Source organism: Tamandua tetradactyla, chromosome 21 (genome assembly GCF_023851605.1).
Source record: "Tamandua tetradactyla isolate mTamTet1 chromosome 21, mTamTet1.pri, whole genome shotgun sequence".
Taxonomy (NCBI): Eukaryota; Metazoa; Chordata; class Mammalia; order Pilosa; family Myrmecophagidae; genus Tamandua; species Tamandua tetradactyla.
The window spans coordinates 4,756,983-4,772,311 of NC_135347.1; the positions used below are offsets into that span (position 1 = coordinate 4,756,983).

Genomic DNA, 15,329 nt, shown 5'->3' on the forward strand with positions numbered 1-15,329 from the left:
TACATAGAAAACTGATGAGAGCGTTGTGGGATCTGTATAAATGGATCCACTGCTAGGCTGGACTAAAAGGGAAAGAAAAGGAACAAATCGAAGAAAAAATGACTTCAGAGGCAAAACCATGGACACTGAAGTCTAGAGGCAGGAAATTTCAGGCCAGAAGAGCAGATCCACCCATGCATGTGGAGAGGATGAGTTTTCTCTGGAAAAAGAGGGGGGCCTTATGCTTTGATGCTCAGGAAGCGTTTGGGGCCCCAGGCCTCAGAGAGGGTGGAGCACACTTCCCGGGGACTGAGGGAGCCTGGTGTCCATCCCATTGTTTTGAAGGGGGGTAGCAAGTGCCCCAGAGGTAGACAGTCTAGATGCTGTCTTGATGCTTGGAAAGGGTGGAGCTAGGAAACAGGTGGTCTTCCCGATATTCCCCAATGTTTCAGCACACTTTCCAGGGTTTGTAGAGAACAGGGCCACTGCATAAGCCCTCAGAAATGGTTGGGCTGCTACTCTCTCAAGTCCCAAGGATAAATTATTCTTAGACTTTGAAATCTAATGGAGTTTGCCCAGTTGTTTTAGGAACTGTTTGGGATCTTTGAACCTTGCTTTCCTTTCAACTTCACCCTGTGGAAACAAGAATGTTTATCCTGTGAAAGTCCTTCCATTGTAATATTGGAAGCAGATAACTTGTTCTGAGTTTCACAGTCCCGAGCCAGAGGAGATTTGGTCTTAGAATGGAACATGCCTGTAACTGATTTTGATGACTTTGTATTGTCACTGAAATGGTTTAAGGTTTTTATGATATTATGATGGAATGAATGTGTGTCAGTTTGAAACTGTTGTGTTTCCTAGAAAAGCATGTTCTTTAATTCTGATTCAATATTCTTGGGTGGGATCTTTTTGATTAAGTTATTTCTTTGGAGATGTGCCTCATCCATTTGTGGGTCCGACCTTTTATTTAAGCGGTTTCCGTGGAGACATGTCTCCACCTGTGCTGGTTTGAAAGGACTATGTGGCCCGAAAAGTCATGGTTTGATCCTGATCTAATCATGTTGGAGCAGCCATTTCTTTTAATCCCTATTCAAAATGTAGGTTGGAATCTTTTGATTAGATTGTTTCCATGGAGATGTGACACACCCAATTGTGTTGGGTTAGATGGAGATGTGACTCCACCCATTCCAGGTGGGTCTTGACTAGTTTACTGGAATCCTTTAAAAGAGGAAACATTTTGGAAAGTCCCTTTTAGAGCCACAGGGCCAAGAGCCCACGCAGCCAGAGACCTCTGGAGATGAAGAAGGAGTATGCTCCTGGGGAAGCTTTATGAAACAAGAAGCCTAGAGAGAAAACCAGCAGATATCACCATGTTCACCATGTGCCTTTCCAGTTCTGAAACAAAGAAATACTACTTCACATCCACTAGAATGGCTATTATTGAAAAAAATGGAGAATACCAAGTGTTGGTGAGGATATGGAGAAATTAGAATCTTCTTGCTTTGTTGGGGGGAATTTAAAATGTTGTACGTTATAGAAAATTTTCAAAATTTAAGTATCAATTACCATATGACCTGGAAATTCCACTCTTAGGTACAAACCCCAAAGAGTTGAAATTGGGGATTCAAACAGATACTTGAATGTCAGTGTTCATAGCAGCATTATTCACAATGGCCAAAAGGTGGAAACAACTCAATTGTCTATCAACAGGTGAATAGGTCAACAACATATTGTATATGAATATATTTGAATACTATTCAGTCGTAAAAAGGAATGAATTTCTGACATGCTAAAACATGGATACACTTTGAAGACATCACTTTGAGTGAAATAAGTCAGACATGAAAGTATGAATATTGTATGTCCCCACTTACATGAAATAATCAGAATACACAAATTCAGAATCAGAAGTTAGAATACAGGTTACTGGGGGCATAGGTAGGGTTTGGGAATGGGAAGTTAATGCTCAATGGGTGCAGAGTTTCTTTATGGGGTGATGAAAAAGTTTAGGTAAGGGATAATGGTGACATTTCCACACAATTTGAATGTGTTTAACATCACTGAATTGTATACTTGAAAACATTAAGAATGATTAATTTTAGGTTATATACATATTACCATTCTGGGAATGAATTGTATAACACAAAGAAGGGATCCTATGTCAACTATGGAGTCTAGTTAATATAATATTATATTCCCTATTATAATCATTAATGCTATTTTCCCATTGGTACCGATGGCTCCACATTAATGCAAAGTGCTAATAATAGGGAAAACTGTGTGTTTGCAGAGAGGGGTATATTGGAACTCTGTGCTTTCTGCATGAGTTTTCTGTACACCTATGCGATGGTTAGATTCTGGTGTCAACTTGGCCAAGTGATGATGACCAGTTGTCTGGTCAGGCAAGTACCAGCCTGACCGTTCCTGCTAGGATATTTTGTGGCTGGTTGATGAACCAGAAGGCTGATGTATTAAATCATCAGTCAGTTGAATCTGTGGCTCATTACACTCAGGCATGCCTCCCACCAACAAAATAATCCAATCAGTTCAATAATTTAAAGGAAGAAGACAGGCTTCTGGCTGCTTCTTCAGTCGGCGAGCCTCTTATGTGGAGTTCATCCAAACCCTTCATCAGAGCTGACAGCTTCGCAGCCTGCCCTGTGGATTTTGGACTTTTCCATTCCCATGGTTGCATGAGACACCTCTATAAATAAAATATTTGGAAACCGTATATCTGCTAGGAGTTTAATATCCAGAGTGTTAAAAAAAAATTGCTGTAACTACAAAAAAGACAAAATAAAAATTGGGCAAAGGACTTGATTAGACATTTCTCCAAAGAAGGTATACAAAAGACTGATAAGCACTTGAAAAGATGCTCAACATCATTAAGCATATGGGAAATACAAATCAAAACTAAGAAATCTTATAAACTGAACCCAGGTCTCTGGCATGGCAGACGAGAGCTCTGCCTGCCAAGCCACCATGGCCTGCCCCAAAATGGGTTTTTACAATTAGTTTCCTACTCTGGTTAGACTCAGAGGCATTAATGACTCTGTTTGCAATAATCAAGATGGGACTGACAGTCCATGGGGTAAGTTAGCCAAAGAGATACTCAAAATATCACCATTAAATTCTGCTAATTGTACACTTATATGAGGCAAAGCTCTGGGTAAGAGAGCTTTTGACACCTTTGTGGAGTTTTGAGGAATTAAGAGGTATAATGATGTTGGCTGGTTATTAGAAATGCTGGATACAGTGATGAGGGAAAGGGATGAGCTGAAGGCTTCAAATTTGAAACTTAAGTGCCATATAAATGATATAAAAGTTCCGACGTTTGCCCTGAAAGAAAATCTTATTTCTTGTGGTCACAGACTTTAGAGCTCTGAAAACCAGACACAGAGTATCATTGTGCAAGTAGCAGACTTACAGTGTACATTAAAATCTCAACCTTGCAGGGTGTCTGCTGTTAAAGTAAGGGCTTTTACTGGAAGAGAATGGGATCCTGAAACTTGGAGTGGGGATATATGGCTTGATAATGATGGTGATGGGGAGACAGACTATCTGGAATTTGCTGAGCCTTTGCTAGATAGACCTCTAATGGACTGCCTTGAGGAAAGAGCTTTCCAACTTCAAGCCTGCCTTAAGGAAACAGTTTTCTGGCCTCCAGTCTTCCAAGAGAAATTTGTCATCCAACCTGCAGCTAATGAGATTAAGTCTTCAGTGCTTGCTAACCCTGTAACCACCTCCTTTGGGGAAACATCCCTCATTCCCTGTCTGGAGTAACTAATCTTATTTCACCAAATGGAAGTGCAATGGAATGCCCTGGGGTAACTGGCTTGAAAGACACTTCTATTTCTTTTCATGACCCACCCCCACCATTCCTCTTTCCTTCAAGACTTATAACTAGACTAAAGTCCCAGCAGTTCCCGAAAGGTTAGGTACAAAGTATGAGCCATGAGGAGGCATGCTATACTCCAAGAGAACTGCACGAGTTTTCCAATATGTATAGACAGAAACCAGGGGAATATGTGTGGGAAAAGATATTAAGGGTGTGGGATAATGGTGGAAGAAATATAAAGTTGGATCAAGCTGAATTTATTGATTTGGGTCTATTAAGCAGAGATTCAGCATTCAATGTTGTAGCTTGAGGGGTCAGAAAGAGTATTAACAGTTTGTTAGGATGTTTGGCTGAAACATGGATCCATAGGTGGCCAACATTACTTGAGGTAGAAATGCCAGAACTGCCCTGGTGTAATATAGATGAGGGAATCCAGAGGCTTAGAGAGGTTGGAATGTTAGAGTGGATTTATTATGAAAGACCTGCTCTTACACCCCAGGAATGTCCAGAGGATGCATCTCCCACCAGAACCTTGAGAAATAAATTTGTGAGACTAGCTTCATCATTCCCGAAGAGTTCTGTAGTTGCCCTTCTCTGTAGGTCAGATATTACTGTGGGAACTGCTGCCACTGAGCTGGAATCCTTAAACACAATGGGGATGATTGGATCCTGAGTTGGCAGAGGCGATGTGGCAACAGTTAATCACCATGGACAAGGTGGGCATGGCCACTATAATGGACAGCAGACTGAAAGCAGCAGTCAAAATAATCTGACTCACAGAGACTTGTGGTATTGGCTTTTAGATCATTGGGGTACCTAGAAGTAAAATAGATGGGCAGTCTACTAAATTCTTGTTTGAGCTGTATAAGCAGAAGAATTCTAGGTCAAGTGAACTGAAGTCTAACTTGAATTACAAAAAACAGAGAGTATTTGCCTCAACAATTTCCAGACTTAAGACAGTTTACAGACCCAGACCCCCTTTAATGAGGGGAGGGCTGGGTACCTTTGGGGAAGGACCCTTTAAGACTGCCCAAAATTTACACTGTAAACCCTCCTCCCAGCCTTCCCCAAGGAGACCTATGGCCTTTTACCAGGGTGACTGTGCACTGGAGAAAAGGAAATGATCAGATTTTTGAGGATTACTAGATACTGGCTCAGAAGTGACATTGATTCCAAGAGATGCAAACCATCACTCTGGTCCACCAGTCAGAATAGGGACTTATGGAGGTCAGGTGATCAATGGATTTTTAGCTCACATCTGACTCACAGTGGGTCCAGAGGGTCCCCAGACCCATTCTGTGGTTATTTCCCCAGTTCCAGAATACATAATTAGAATCGACATACTCAGCAACAGGCAGAATCCCCACATTGGTTCTCTGACTCATGAAGTAAAGGCTATTATGGTAGGAAAGGCCAGGTGGAAGCCACTAGAACTGCCCCTACCTAGCAAAATAGTGAATCAGAAGCAATACTGTAATACTGGAAGGATGGCAGAGATTACTGCCACTCTTGAGGACTTGAAGGATGCAAGGGTGGTGATTCCCACCACATCCCCATTCAATTCTCCTATTTGGCCTGTGCAGAAAACAGATGGGTCTTGGAGGATGACAGTGGATTATTATAAACTTAACCAGGTGGTAACTCCAATTACAACTGTGGTATCAGTGCTTGAGCAAATCAACACATAGTGTGGTACCTGGTATGCAGCCATTGATCTGGCAAATGATTTTTTCTCAATAGCTGTCAGTAAGGCCCACCAGGAACCATTTGCATTCAGCTAGCAAGGCCAGCAGTGTACCTTCACTGTTCTGCCTCAGGAGTATATCAAGTCTCCAGCTGTATGTAACAATCTTGTCCGCAAGGACCTTGATCATTCCTCCCTCTCACACAAGACATCACACTGGTCCATTATATTGATGATATCAAGTTGATTGTACCTAGTGAGCAAGAAGTAGCAACTACTTTAGAATTATTGGTAAGGCATTTGCTTGTCAGGGGATGGGAGATAAATCCAACAAAATACAGGGGCCTTCCACCTCAGAGAAATTTCTAGATGTCCAGTGGTATAGGGCATGTTGAAATATCCCTTCTAAGGTGAAGGATAAGCTGTTGCATCTAGGCCTCCTGTGACCAAAAAAGAGACCCAATGCCTAGTTGGCCTCTTTGGATTTTGGAAATAACATATTCCTCATTTGGGTGTGCTGCTCTGGCCCATCTACCAAGTGATCAGAAAGGCTAATAGTTTTGAATGGGAACTGGAAGAAGAGGAGGCTCTGTGACAAGTCCAGGCTGCTGTGCAAGCTGCTCTGCCACTTAAGCCATATGATCCAGCAGATCCAATGGTGATGGAAGTGTCAGTGGTAAATAGAGAAGCTGTCTGGAGCCTTTGGCAGGCCCCTATAGGAGAATCACAATGCAGACCCTTAGGATTTTGGAGCAAAGCCTTATCACCTACTGCAGATAACTATCGTCCTTTTGAGAAACAGTTTTGGCCTGCTACTGGACCTTAGTATAGACTGAATGGTTTACCATGGGCCACCAAGTTACCATGAGACCTGAGTTGCCTATCATGAACCAGGTGTTGTATGACCCACCAAACCATAAAGTTGGGTGTGCACAGTAGCACTCCTTCATAAAGCGGAAATGGTATATAAGACATAAGGCTTGACAGATCCTGAAAGCACAAGTACGTTACATGAGGAAGTGACCCAAATGCTTATGGCCCCCACTTCTGCCACGTTACCTTCTCTTCCCCAGACCAGAACTTTGGCCTCTTGGGGAGTTCCTTACAGTCAGTTAACTGAGGAAGAGAAAACTCAGGACTAGTTTACAGATGGTTTTGTATGATATGCAGGGACCATCCAGAAGTAGACAGCTGTAGCACTACAACCCCTTTCTGGGATGTCCTTAAAGGACAATAATGAGGGAAAATCCTCCCAGTGGGTGAAACTTCGAGCAGTGCACCTGGTTGTTCATTTTGCTTGGAAGGAGAACTAGCCAGAGGTGTGTTTGTATACTGACTCATGGGCTATTGCTAATGGTTTGGCTGGATGGTTAAGGTCTTGGAAGGAGCATGATTAGAAAATTAGTGACACAGAAGCCTGGATAGATTTTTCTCAGTGGGCAGAGATAATGAAGATATTTGTGTCCCATGTGAATGCTCACCAGTGGGTGACTTCAGTAGAGGAAAGTTTAAATAATTAAGTGGATAAGATGACCTTTTCTGTGAATACAAGTCATCCTTTTTCCTCAGCCACTCCTGCTATTGCCCAATGGGCTCATGAACATGTAGACATGGTGGTGGGGATGGAGGTTATGCATGGGTTCAGCAACATGGGCTTCCACTCACCAAGGCTGACCTGGCTACAGCCACTGCTGAGTGCCCAATTTGCCAGCAGCAGAGACCCACACTCAGACCCCAATACGGCACCATCCCCCGAGGTGACCAGCCAGCTACGTGGTGGCAGGTTGATTACATTGGACCAATTTCATCATAGAAGGGTCAGTGATTTGTTCTAACTGAAATAGACATATACTTCAGATATGGGTTTGCCTTCCTCACATGCCTTGCTTCTGCAAAAACTACCATCCATGGACTTATGGGATACCTTAATGGTATTCCACACAGCATTGCTTCTGATCAGGGAACCCACTTCACAGCAAATGAAGTGTGGGAATGGGCACAGGCTCATGGAATTCTCTGGCCTTATCATGTTCCCTATTATCCTGAGGCGGATGGGTTGATAGAACAGTGGAATGGCATTTTTGAATACCAATTATGGTGTTATTTAGGGGGCCATACCTTGCAGAGCTGAGACAGTGTTCTCAAGCAGGCTGTGTATGCTCTGAATCAGCATCCATTCTATAGTGCTGTTTTTCCCATAGCTAGGATTCACGGGTCCAGGAATCAAGGGGTAAAAATGGGAGTGGCACTACTCACTATGACCCCTAGTGATCTACTAGGAATATTTTTGCTTTCTGCCATTAGAGCCTTATATTCTGCTGGTCTACAGGTTCCAGAAGGAGGAGTCCTCCTACCAGGAGACAACAAAGATTCCATTTAACTGGAAGTTAAGACCGACACACTTTGGCTTTTCATGCCACTGAATCAACAGGCATGAAAGGGGATTACTGTTCAGTCTGGGGTGATTGATCCTGACTATCAAAGGCAAGAAGGACTGCAACTACACAATGGAGGTAAAGAAGAGTTTTCCTGGAATACAGGAGATCCCCTGGGCATCTCTTAGTACTATCATGCACTGTGATTAAAGTTAATGGAAAACTGCAACAACCCAATCCAGGCAGGACTACCAACGGCCCAGAAACTTCATGCATGAAGGTTTGGGTCGCCCCACCTAGCAAAGAACCTTGTCCAGCTGAAGTGCTTGCTGAGGGTAAAGGGGACATGGAATGGGTAGTGGAAGGTAAGAATAAATATGAACTATGATCATGTGGACAGTTACAGAAATGAGGACTGTGATTGTATGAATATTTCCTCATTATTTCCTGTTGATTCTGTTTTTCAAGAGAACCCTAACTAATGCAGTTATGATTATGTTTGCATCTGTACATAAGCAATTATCTTGTTTTCCTCTTATCCTATAATGTAAGTTGTATTGTTAATATCATAGTATTTAAGTCATAGGATATGAAGTTTAAGAGTGAATGTTACCTGAAGACTTGCATCATAATCTGGACAGATGTAATGCATTTCCAGTTGTCTGCAGGACAGTTGAGTATCGTTAGGTGAAACATTTGTTATTGTGTTCTATTTGGAAATTAAGTATGCTTCAAGGTGATGTGTATAGCTGCCAAGTTGATAAGGTGTGGACTGTGATGGTTAGGTCCTGGTGTCAACTTGGCCAAGTGATGATGCCCAGTTTTCTGGCCAGGCAAGCACTGACCTGACTGTTGTTATAAGGATAATTCATGGCTGGTCGATAAACCAGAAGGATGAAGTATTAAATCATCAGTCAGTTGATTGCATCTGTGATCAACTAAGGATATCTCCCTCCAAAGAGATAATCCAATCAGTTGAAGGTAGATATCTCCTCTTGGTTCTGTTTCTCTAGGGAACCCTGATTAATACAACCTACAATTGCCCTAATAAATTTTTTAAAAATAATTAAAACATCCAGTCTTCAAGAGACACTGGGAATAGAATTTTAAAAATTTAAAAAACAAGCCACAGCCTGGGATAAAATTTGTAAATGACGTATCTGATAAACAATGTGCATCCAAAATATATAATGATCTCTCAAATGTCAGTAACAAGAAAATGATTAAATATTTTAAAAGGCAAATTCTTCACTAAAGAGGATATTTGGATGCCCAAAAAGTACATGAAAAGATACTGGAACATCATAATTGATTTGAAAAAATGTAAACTAAATCCACGGTAAACACCACTGCATAGCTACTGGAGTGGTTCAAATAAAATAAATTTAACATACCATATATTGGAAAGGTTGTAAAGGAACTGGAACTCTTATGCACTACTATTGAGACTATTTGGCTATTTCTTAAAATTAAACATATACCCATCATATGATCCAGCCATTCTACTCCCAGATGTTTATCACACCAAATAAAGCTTATGTACACACAAATACTTGTACATGAATGTTCATAGGCGCTTCATTTTTAATAGCCTAAACCAAAAACAACCCAATTATCCATTAACTGGCAGATAGATAAACAATGGCATATCTACACTAGGAATACTACTCAGCAATAAAAAATAATTAGTTATTGATGCATGCAATAACTTCCCTGAACTGCAAAATAATTATTCTGAGTGAAAGAATTCAAGCAATCAGAACAGAGCAGATACTATATGATGCCACTTACAGAAAGATGTAGTAAATGAAGAATAATCTACAGTGCCAGAAAATTTCAATGGGTACATTAATATTAGGGTGGAAATTGAAGAAGGGGTCAGGATGGAGGGATTGCAAAGTAGCACAAGTAAACCTTTAGATATGATGGATATGTTCATTTTCTTGATTCAGGTAATGGTTTTGTGGGTTTATACATATGTCAAAACTTTTCAAACTGTATACTTTCAATATATGCCATTAACAGTATATTAATTATGCCACAATAAAACTGTTATTTAAAAAATATCAACAGTAAAGTAACAGCTATCAAGGCACTCTTGGCTGTCTTCATTTTAAAAATTAATTTTACTTTTTAATGCAATTTCATTGAAATATACTCACACAACCTATAATCCATCCAAAGAATACAATCAGTTGCTCACAGTATCATCAAAAAGTTGTGCATTCATCACCACAATAACTTTTAGAACACTTTCATTACTCAAAAAAATGAAATGCAAAGAAAAAAGAAAACTCAAAACATCCCATATGACTTAGTCCCACTTTATTATTATTATTATTAGTCATTATCATTATTTTGTCTTTATTTCATTACTCACTGTGCTGGTTTGAGACTATCACTATGTACCCCAGAAAATGCCATGTTCTTTTTACCCATTCTTGTGGGGGCAGACTTACTGTGGGTGGATCATTTTTCAGCATTTTTTTAATGCATGATACAACATATATACAAAAAAGCAATAAATTTTACAGTATATTTTAACAAGTAGTCATACAACAAATTTCAAAGATTGGTATAGGTTACAGTTCCACAATTTCAGGTTTTTCCTTCTAGCTGCTCCAAGACCCAGGAGACTAAAAAGAAATATTAATATAATGATTCACTAGTCAAACTCGTTTGTTAAATCCTATCTTCTTTATTATAATTCCTGTTTCTCCTTTGATCTTTCTTCCAATCTTTAGGAATATTTGGGCTATGCCCATTCCAACTTTTTTTAGGTTGAAAAGAGGTGTTGACAATATGGGATGGGGGAGAAACTGGTTGATGTTCTCGGAAGGTGAGGCACCTCTGGGTTTCAGGACTTATCTAGCATATGAACAGTCTTTAGGTTTCTGAAAGGTAAACTTAATGCATGAAACGTTCATAGAATCACAGATAAAGCCGTGGGTGCTTTTTAGGACAAACAGGAATGATGTTGGTTGGGGCTTGGCAAACAGTGGCAATCAGCAGTACCTAGCTTAAGCTTGTAGAAGAGTAGCTTCCAGAATAGCCTTTTAAAAAATATTTTTATTGATAAAACTTTACATGAAAACATTCTTAACATACAAACATTCCATACATGGTGTACAATCAATGGCTTACAATATCATCACATAGTTGTGTATTCATCACCATGATCATTTTTTTGAACATTTGCACCATCTCAGAAAAAGAGATAAAAAAGAAAAAACTCATACATAACATACCCTGGCCCCTCCCTCTCATTGTCCGCTAGTATTTCAATCTACTCAATTTATTTTAACCTTTGTTCCCCCTATTATTTGTTTATTTTTATACTTTTTTTACTCATCTATACATACCCTAGATCCAAGATTTTCATAATCACACAGTCACATTGTAAAAAGCTATTTCATTATACAATCATGTTCAAGAAACAAGGCTACTGGAACACAGCTCTATGCTTTCAGGTACTTTTCTCCAGCCATTTGAATACACCATAAACTAAAAAGGGATATTTATATAATTCATAAGAATAACCTCCAAGATAACCTCTCAACTCTGAAATCTCTCAGCCACTGACACTTAATTTTTTCTCTTTTCTCTTTTCCCCCTTTTGGTCAAGAATGTTTTCTCAATCCCTTGGTACTGGGTCCCAGCTTATCCTGGGATTTCTGTCCCACATTGCCAGGGAGACTTCCACTCCTGGGAGTCACGTCCCATGTCAGGGGAGGGGAGGCAGTGGGTTCACTTGCCACATCAGCTTAGAGAGGGAGAAGTCACATCTGAGCAACAAAAGAGGTTCTCTGGGGGTGACTCTTAGGCTCAATTTTAAGTAGGCTTAGCCTATCCTTTGCAGGAGTAAATTTCATAGGGATGAACCCCAAGACTGAGGGCTCAGTCTATTGATTTTATTGTCTGAACTGCTTGTGAGAATATCAGAAATTTTTCAAATGGGGAAGTTGAATGTTTCCCCCTTTGCAAACACTTCTTTATTCACTGTACAAATCACTTTAGGATTTATCAGGGCATCACACTAACCTGGACAAACCAACAAAATCTTACATCTTATTGAAGATTCCATGTACTTGTGGTGTTCAGTTAAACTGACCATACAAGTTAAATTAGGGAATGCACTACCCAAAATATAAATTTTGCACCAAATAAACATCTCTCTCTTTAGCCTCACACAGAAGTTTAAGTTTTAAAATATGAATGATATCATCCTATACCCAGTCTTATCCTATCAGCCTCTCAAAGAGGTTTAGTCCTATCCAGATCAGCTTCCTTCATATCTCTACTAGATGTCTGATCGCTTTTTCAACTTTTTAAAGAGTTCCTATATTGGGTACCACTGACTTTCATGGCTTCAGATCTTAAAACTCTGAGTCTCAGGAGTCACATAAATACCCAAAGTTCTAGCATAGCCTCTTAACTCAATTTGAACTCTCTTAGCCACTGATAGCTTATTTTGCCATGTTTTTTTTTCCCATTTTGGTCTGGCAGCCATTGCTGACCCCATGGTGCCAGGGCCAGGCTCACCCCTGGGAATTAAGTCCCACATTGTCAGGGGGACTTATACGCCTGAATATCATATCCCATATAGCCAGGGAGGATCATGGTTTTCCAAGCAAAGTTGGGCTTAGAAAAAGAGAGGCTGCATTTGAGTAACAAAAGAGGTTTCCTAGAAGCAATTCTTAGACATTTATAGGTAGTCTTGTTTCTCCACTACAAAATGTTTCATAAGGGCAAGCCTCAAAATCAGGGTCTTGGCTTATTTTTTTTGCATAGGCAGGCACCGGGAATCGAACCCAGATCTCCGGCTGGGTTTATTTTAAATGAATTATTGAAGCAGGTCAGTTTAGATAGTGTGTTACAGAAGATCTAGGTTCTAGACACAATAAACCTCTGTCCCTTTGGTATTATACAGCAGATGAAGCTCTAGAATACATTATTGTCCTTTGCCCTGTATTCTGATTTTCCTTAGTCCCAACCAAATCAGCTTTGTTTTTATCTTTAATTGAAGCCTGATCTCTCTTTCCATTACTTTAACAATTGTCATATATAGCAATGCTGACTTTCAGAGCTGCAGAACTTCAGCTCTGATTCTCATGTGTCACAGAGATATTCAAAGTTTGAGGAAAATACCAGCTCATAGATATATGGCACAGCTTCTCAGAATCTAGAAATAAATTTACAACTCTGGACTAAGTGTGACTGCTGTAAGATTTACAATCTAGGCTTCAATTTTCTTACAAGAATTTTCTAGGAGAGACATAAACATAATTATTCTCCTGCTTCTAGCTTATTTGACAAAACACAATTTCCCCAGGGTTATTCACTTCGTTATGTGCCTCACAACTACATTCCTTTTTGTAGCTGCACAACATTCCATCAGGTATATGTGTCACAGTTCACCATTCTGCTTCTCAGTCGTTGTACCATTCAGCCCCTCCATCTATTGGGCATCATGGATATTGTCCAAAATCGACAATTATGTCCTACATGTCCCCACTTAGTTGTTAGTTGTCCCCACTCTCAATTTTAGACAATTTTCATTGGTCCAAAGAGATAAAAAAAATGATAAGCACAGCTTCACCAAATATTAAATCTAAACTTCCCTTATCACTTGTCTCTTCCCCCAAATTATTTACCTGGTATTGCTGTGGTACTGTTGATGTCTTCCTATTAACTATAGGCCATAGCATGTAATATTAGTTTTCCCCTGTACTCCTCTATTTCTGACTCTTGTCCAAGATCCAACCTTTGAAGTAGTTTGTGCAGGAACTTATTTATAATTGTAGAGTTAATTAGTGTGATACATGATTCTGTACAACCCCTTTCAATCCTATTCGCCTTCAATATGGCAATGTTATTTATAGCCCCACTAATGAACTACCTTCACTTCTATTCATTCCCTTACATTGAAGTTCAATATCTTTGGGTAAACTTCACCCATCTCTAGCTTCTGTGTACCGTTAGGTTCCCTGTACTCTACATTGTAAGCCTCTGAGTTTACCTTTATCAGAATCATAAGAGCAAGATCATATAGTATATATCCTCTCATATCTGACTTGTCTCACTCAACATTATGTCCTCAAGGTTCACCCATGTTGTCACATGCTTCAGGACCTCATTTCATCTTACTGCCAAATAATATTCCATTGTATGTACATGTCACATTTTGTTTATCCACTCATTGATCGATGGGCACTTGGATTGTTTCCATCTTTTGCCAATTGTGTAAAGTGCTGCTATGAACATCGTTATGCTTTCAGCTCTTCAGAGTATATACCAAGTAGTGGTATTGCCAGCTTGTAGGGCATTTTGGTATTTAGTTTTCTGAGGAACCACCAAACTGTCTTCCACAGCAGCTGTACCATTATACATTTCCACCAGCAATGAAAAAGTGTTCCAATTTCTTCACAACCTCTCCAACATTTGTAGTTTTCTGTTTATCCTTCTTACAGGTGTGAGGAGATATCTCACTGTAGCCTTGGTTTGCAATTTCCTTTTAGCTAATGAAAATGAGCATCTCTTCATGTGCTTTGTAGCCATTTGTATTTGTTCTTCAGAAAAATGTCTATTGATAACTTTTGCCCATTTTATATGTGGCTTGTTTGTTCTTTTATGGTTAAGTTGTATAATCTCTTTATGTACACAGGCTATCAAGCCTTTATCTGATATGTGGTTTCCAAATATTTTCTCCCATTGAGTTGGCTGCCTCTTCACCTTTTTGGCAACATCTTTTTGAGTCACAGAAGCTTTTGATTTTGAGGAGTTCCCATTTATTAATTTTTCTTTCATTGCTTGTGTTTTAGGTGTAAAATTTAAGAAGCTACCTGCTACTACTAAGTCTTGAAGATATTTCCCTATATTTTCTTCTAGGAGTTTTATGGTACTGACTTTTAAATTGAGGTCTTTGATTCATTTTGAATTAATTTTTGTATAGAGTGTAAGGTGGGGGTCCTCTTTCATTATTTTGACTATTGATATCCAATTCTCCTATGCCCATTTATTGAAAAGACTATTCTGTCCCTGTTCAGCGGATTTGGGGGACTTGTGGAAGATCAATTGATCATAGATTTGGTGGAATCTCTGCACTCTGATTCAATTCCATTCATCAATATTTCTATCTTTGTGCCAGTACCATGCTGTTTTGACCAATGTGGCTTTATAGTAAATTTTAAGGTCAAGAAGTGTTAGTCTTCCCACTCCACTTTTTTAAAGAATATTTTTAGTTTTCAAAGTCTTTTTCACTTTCAAATAAATTTGATAATTAGGTTTTTCAAAGTAGGTTGTTGGAATTTTAACTGGTATTGTATTGAATCTGTAGATCAGTTTGGGTATAATTGACATCTAACTGCATTTAACCATCCTATCCATGGGCATAGACTGTCTTTCCATCTATTTAGATTTTCTTTGATTTCTTTTAGCAATGTCTTGCAGCTTT

The 15,329-nt window shown here is 39.5% G+C and overlaps 1 protein-coding gene across 1 annotated transcript in view; it reads left to right on the top strand.

The window, feature by feature from the left end:
* The window catches only part of CEP120 (centrosomal protein 120), a 119,593-nt gene extending 111,630 nt beyond the window's left edge, over positions 1–7,963 (top strand). Inside the window, exon 22 of the mRNA XM_077138804.1 lies at positions 7,831–7,963. Within this exon, the coding sequence (XP_076994919.1) occupies positions 7,831–7,892 (62 nt within the window). The 3' untranslated portion in view covers positions 7,893–7,963. The remainder of the gene's footprint in view (positions 1–7,830) is intronic.
* The last annotated feature ends 7,366 nt before the right edge of the window (positions 7,964–15,329 follow it).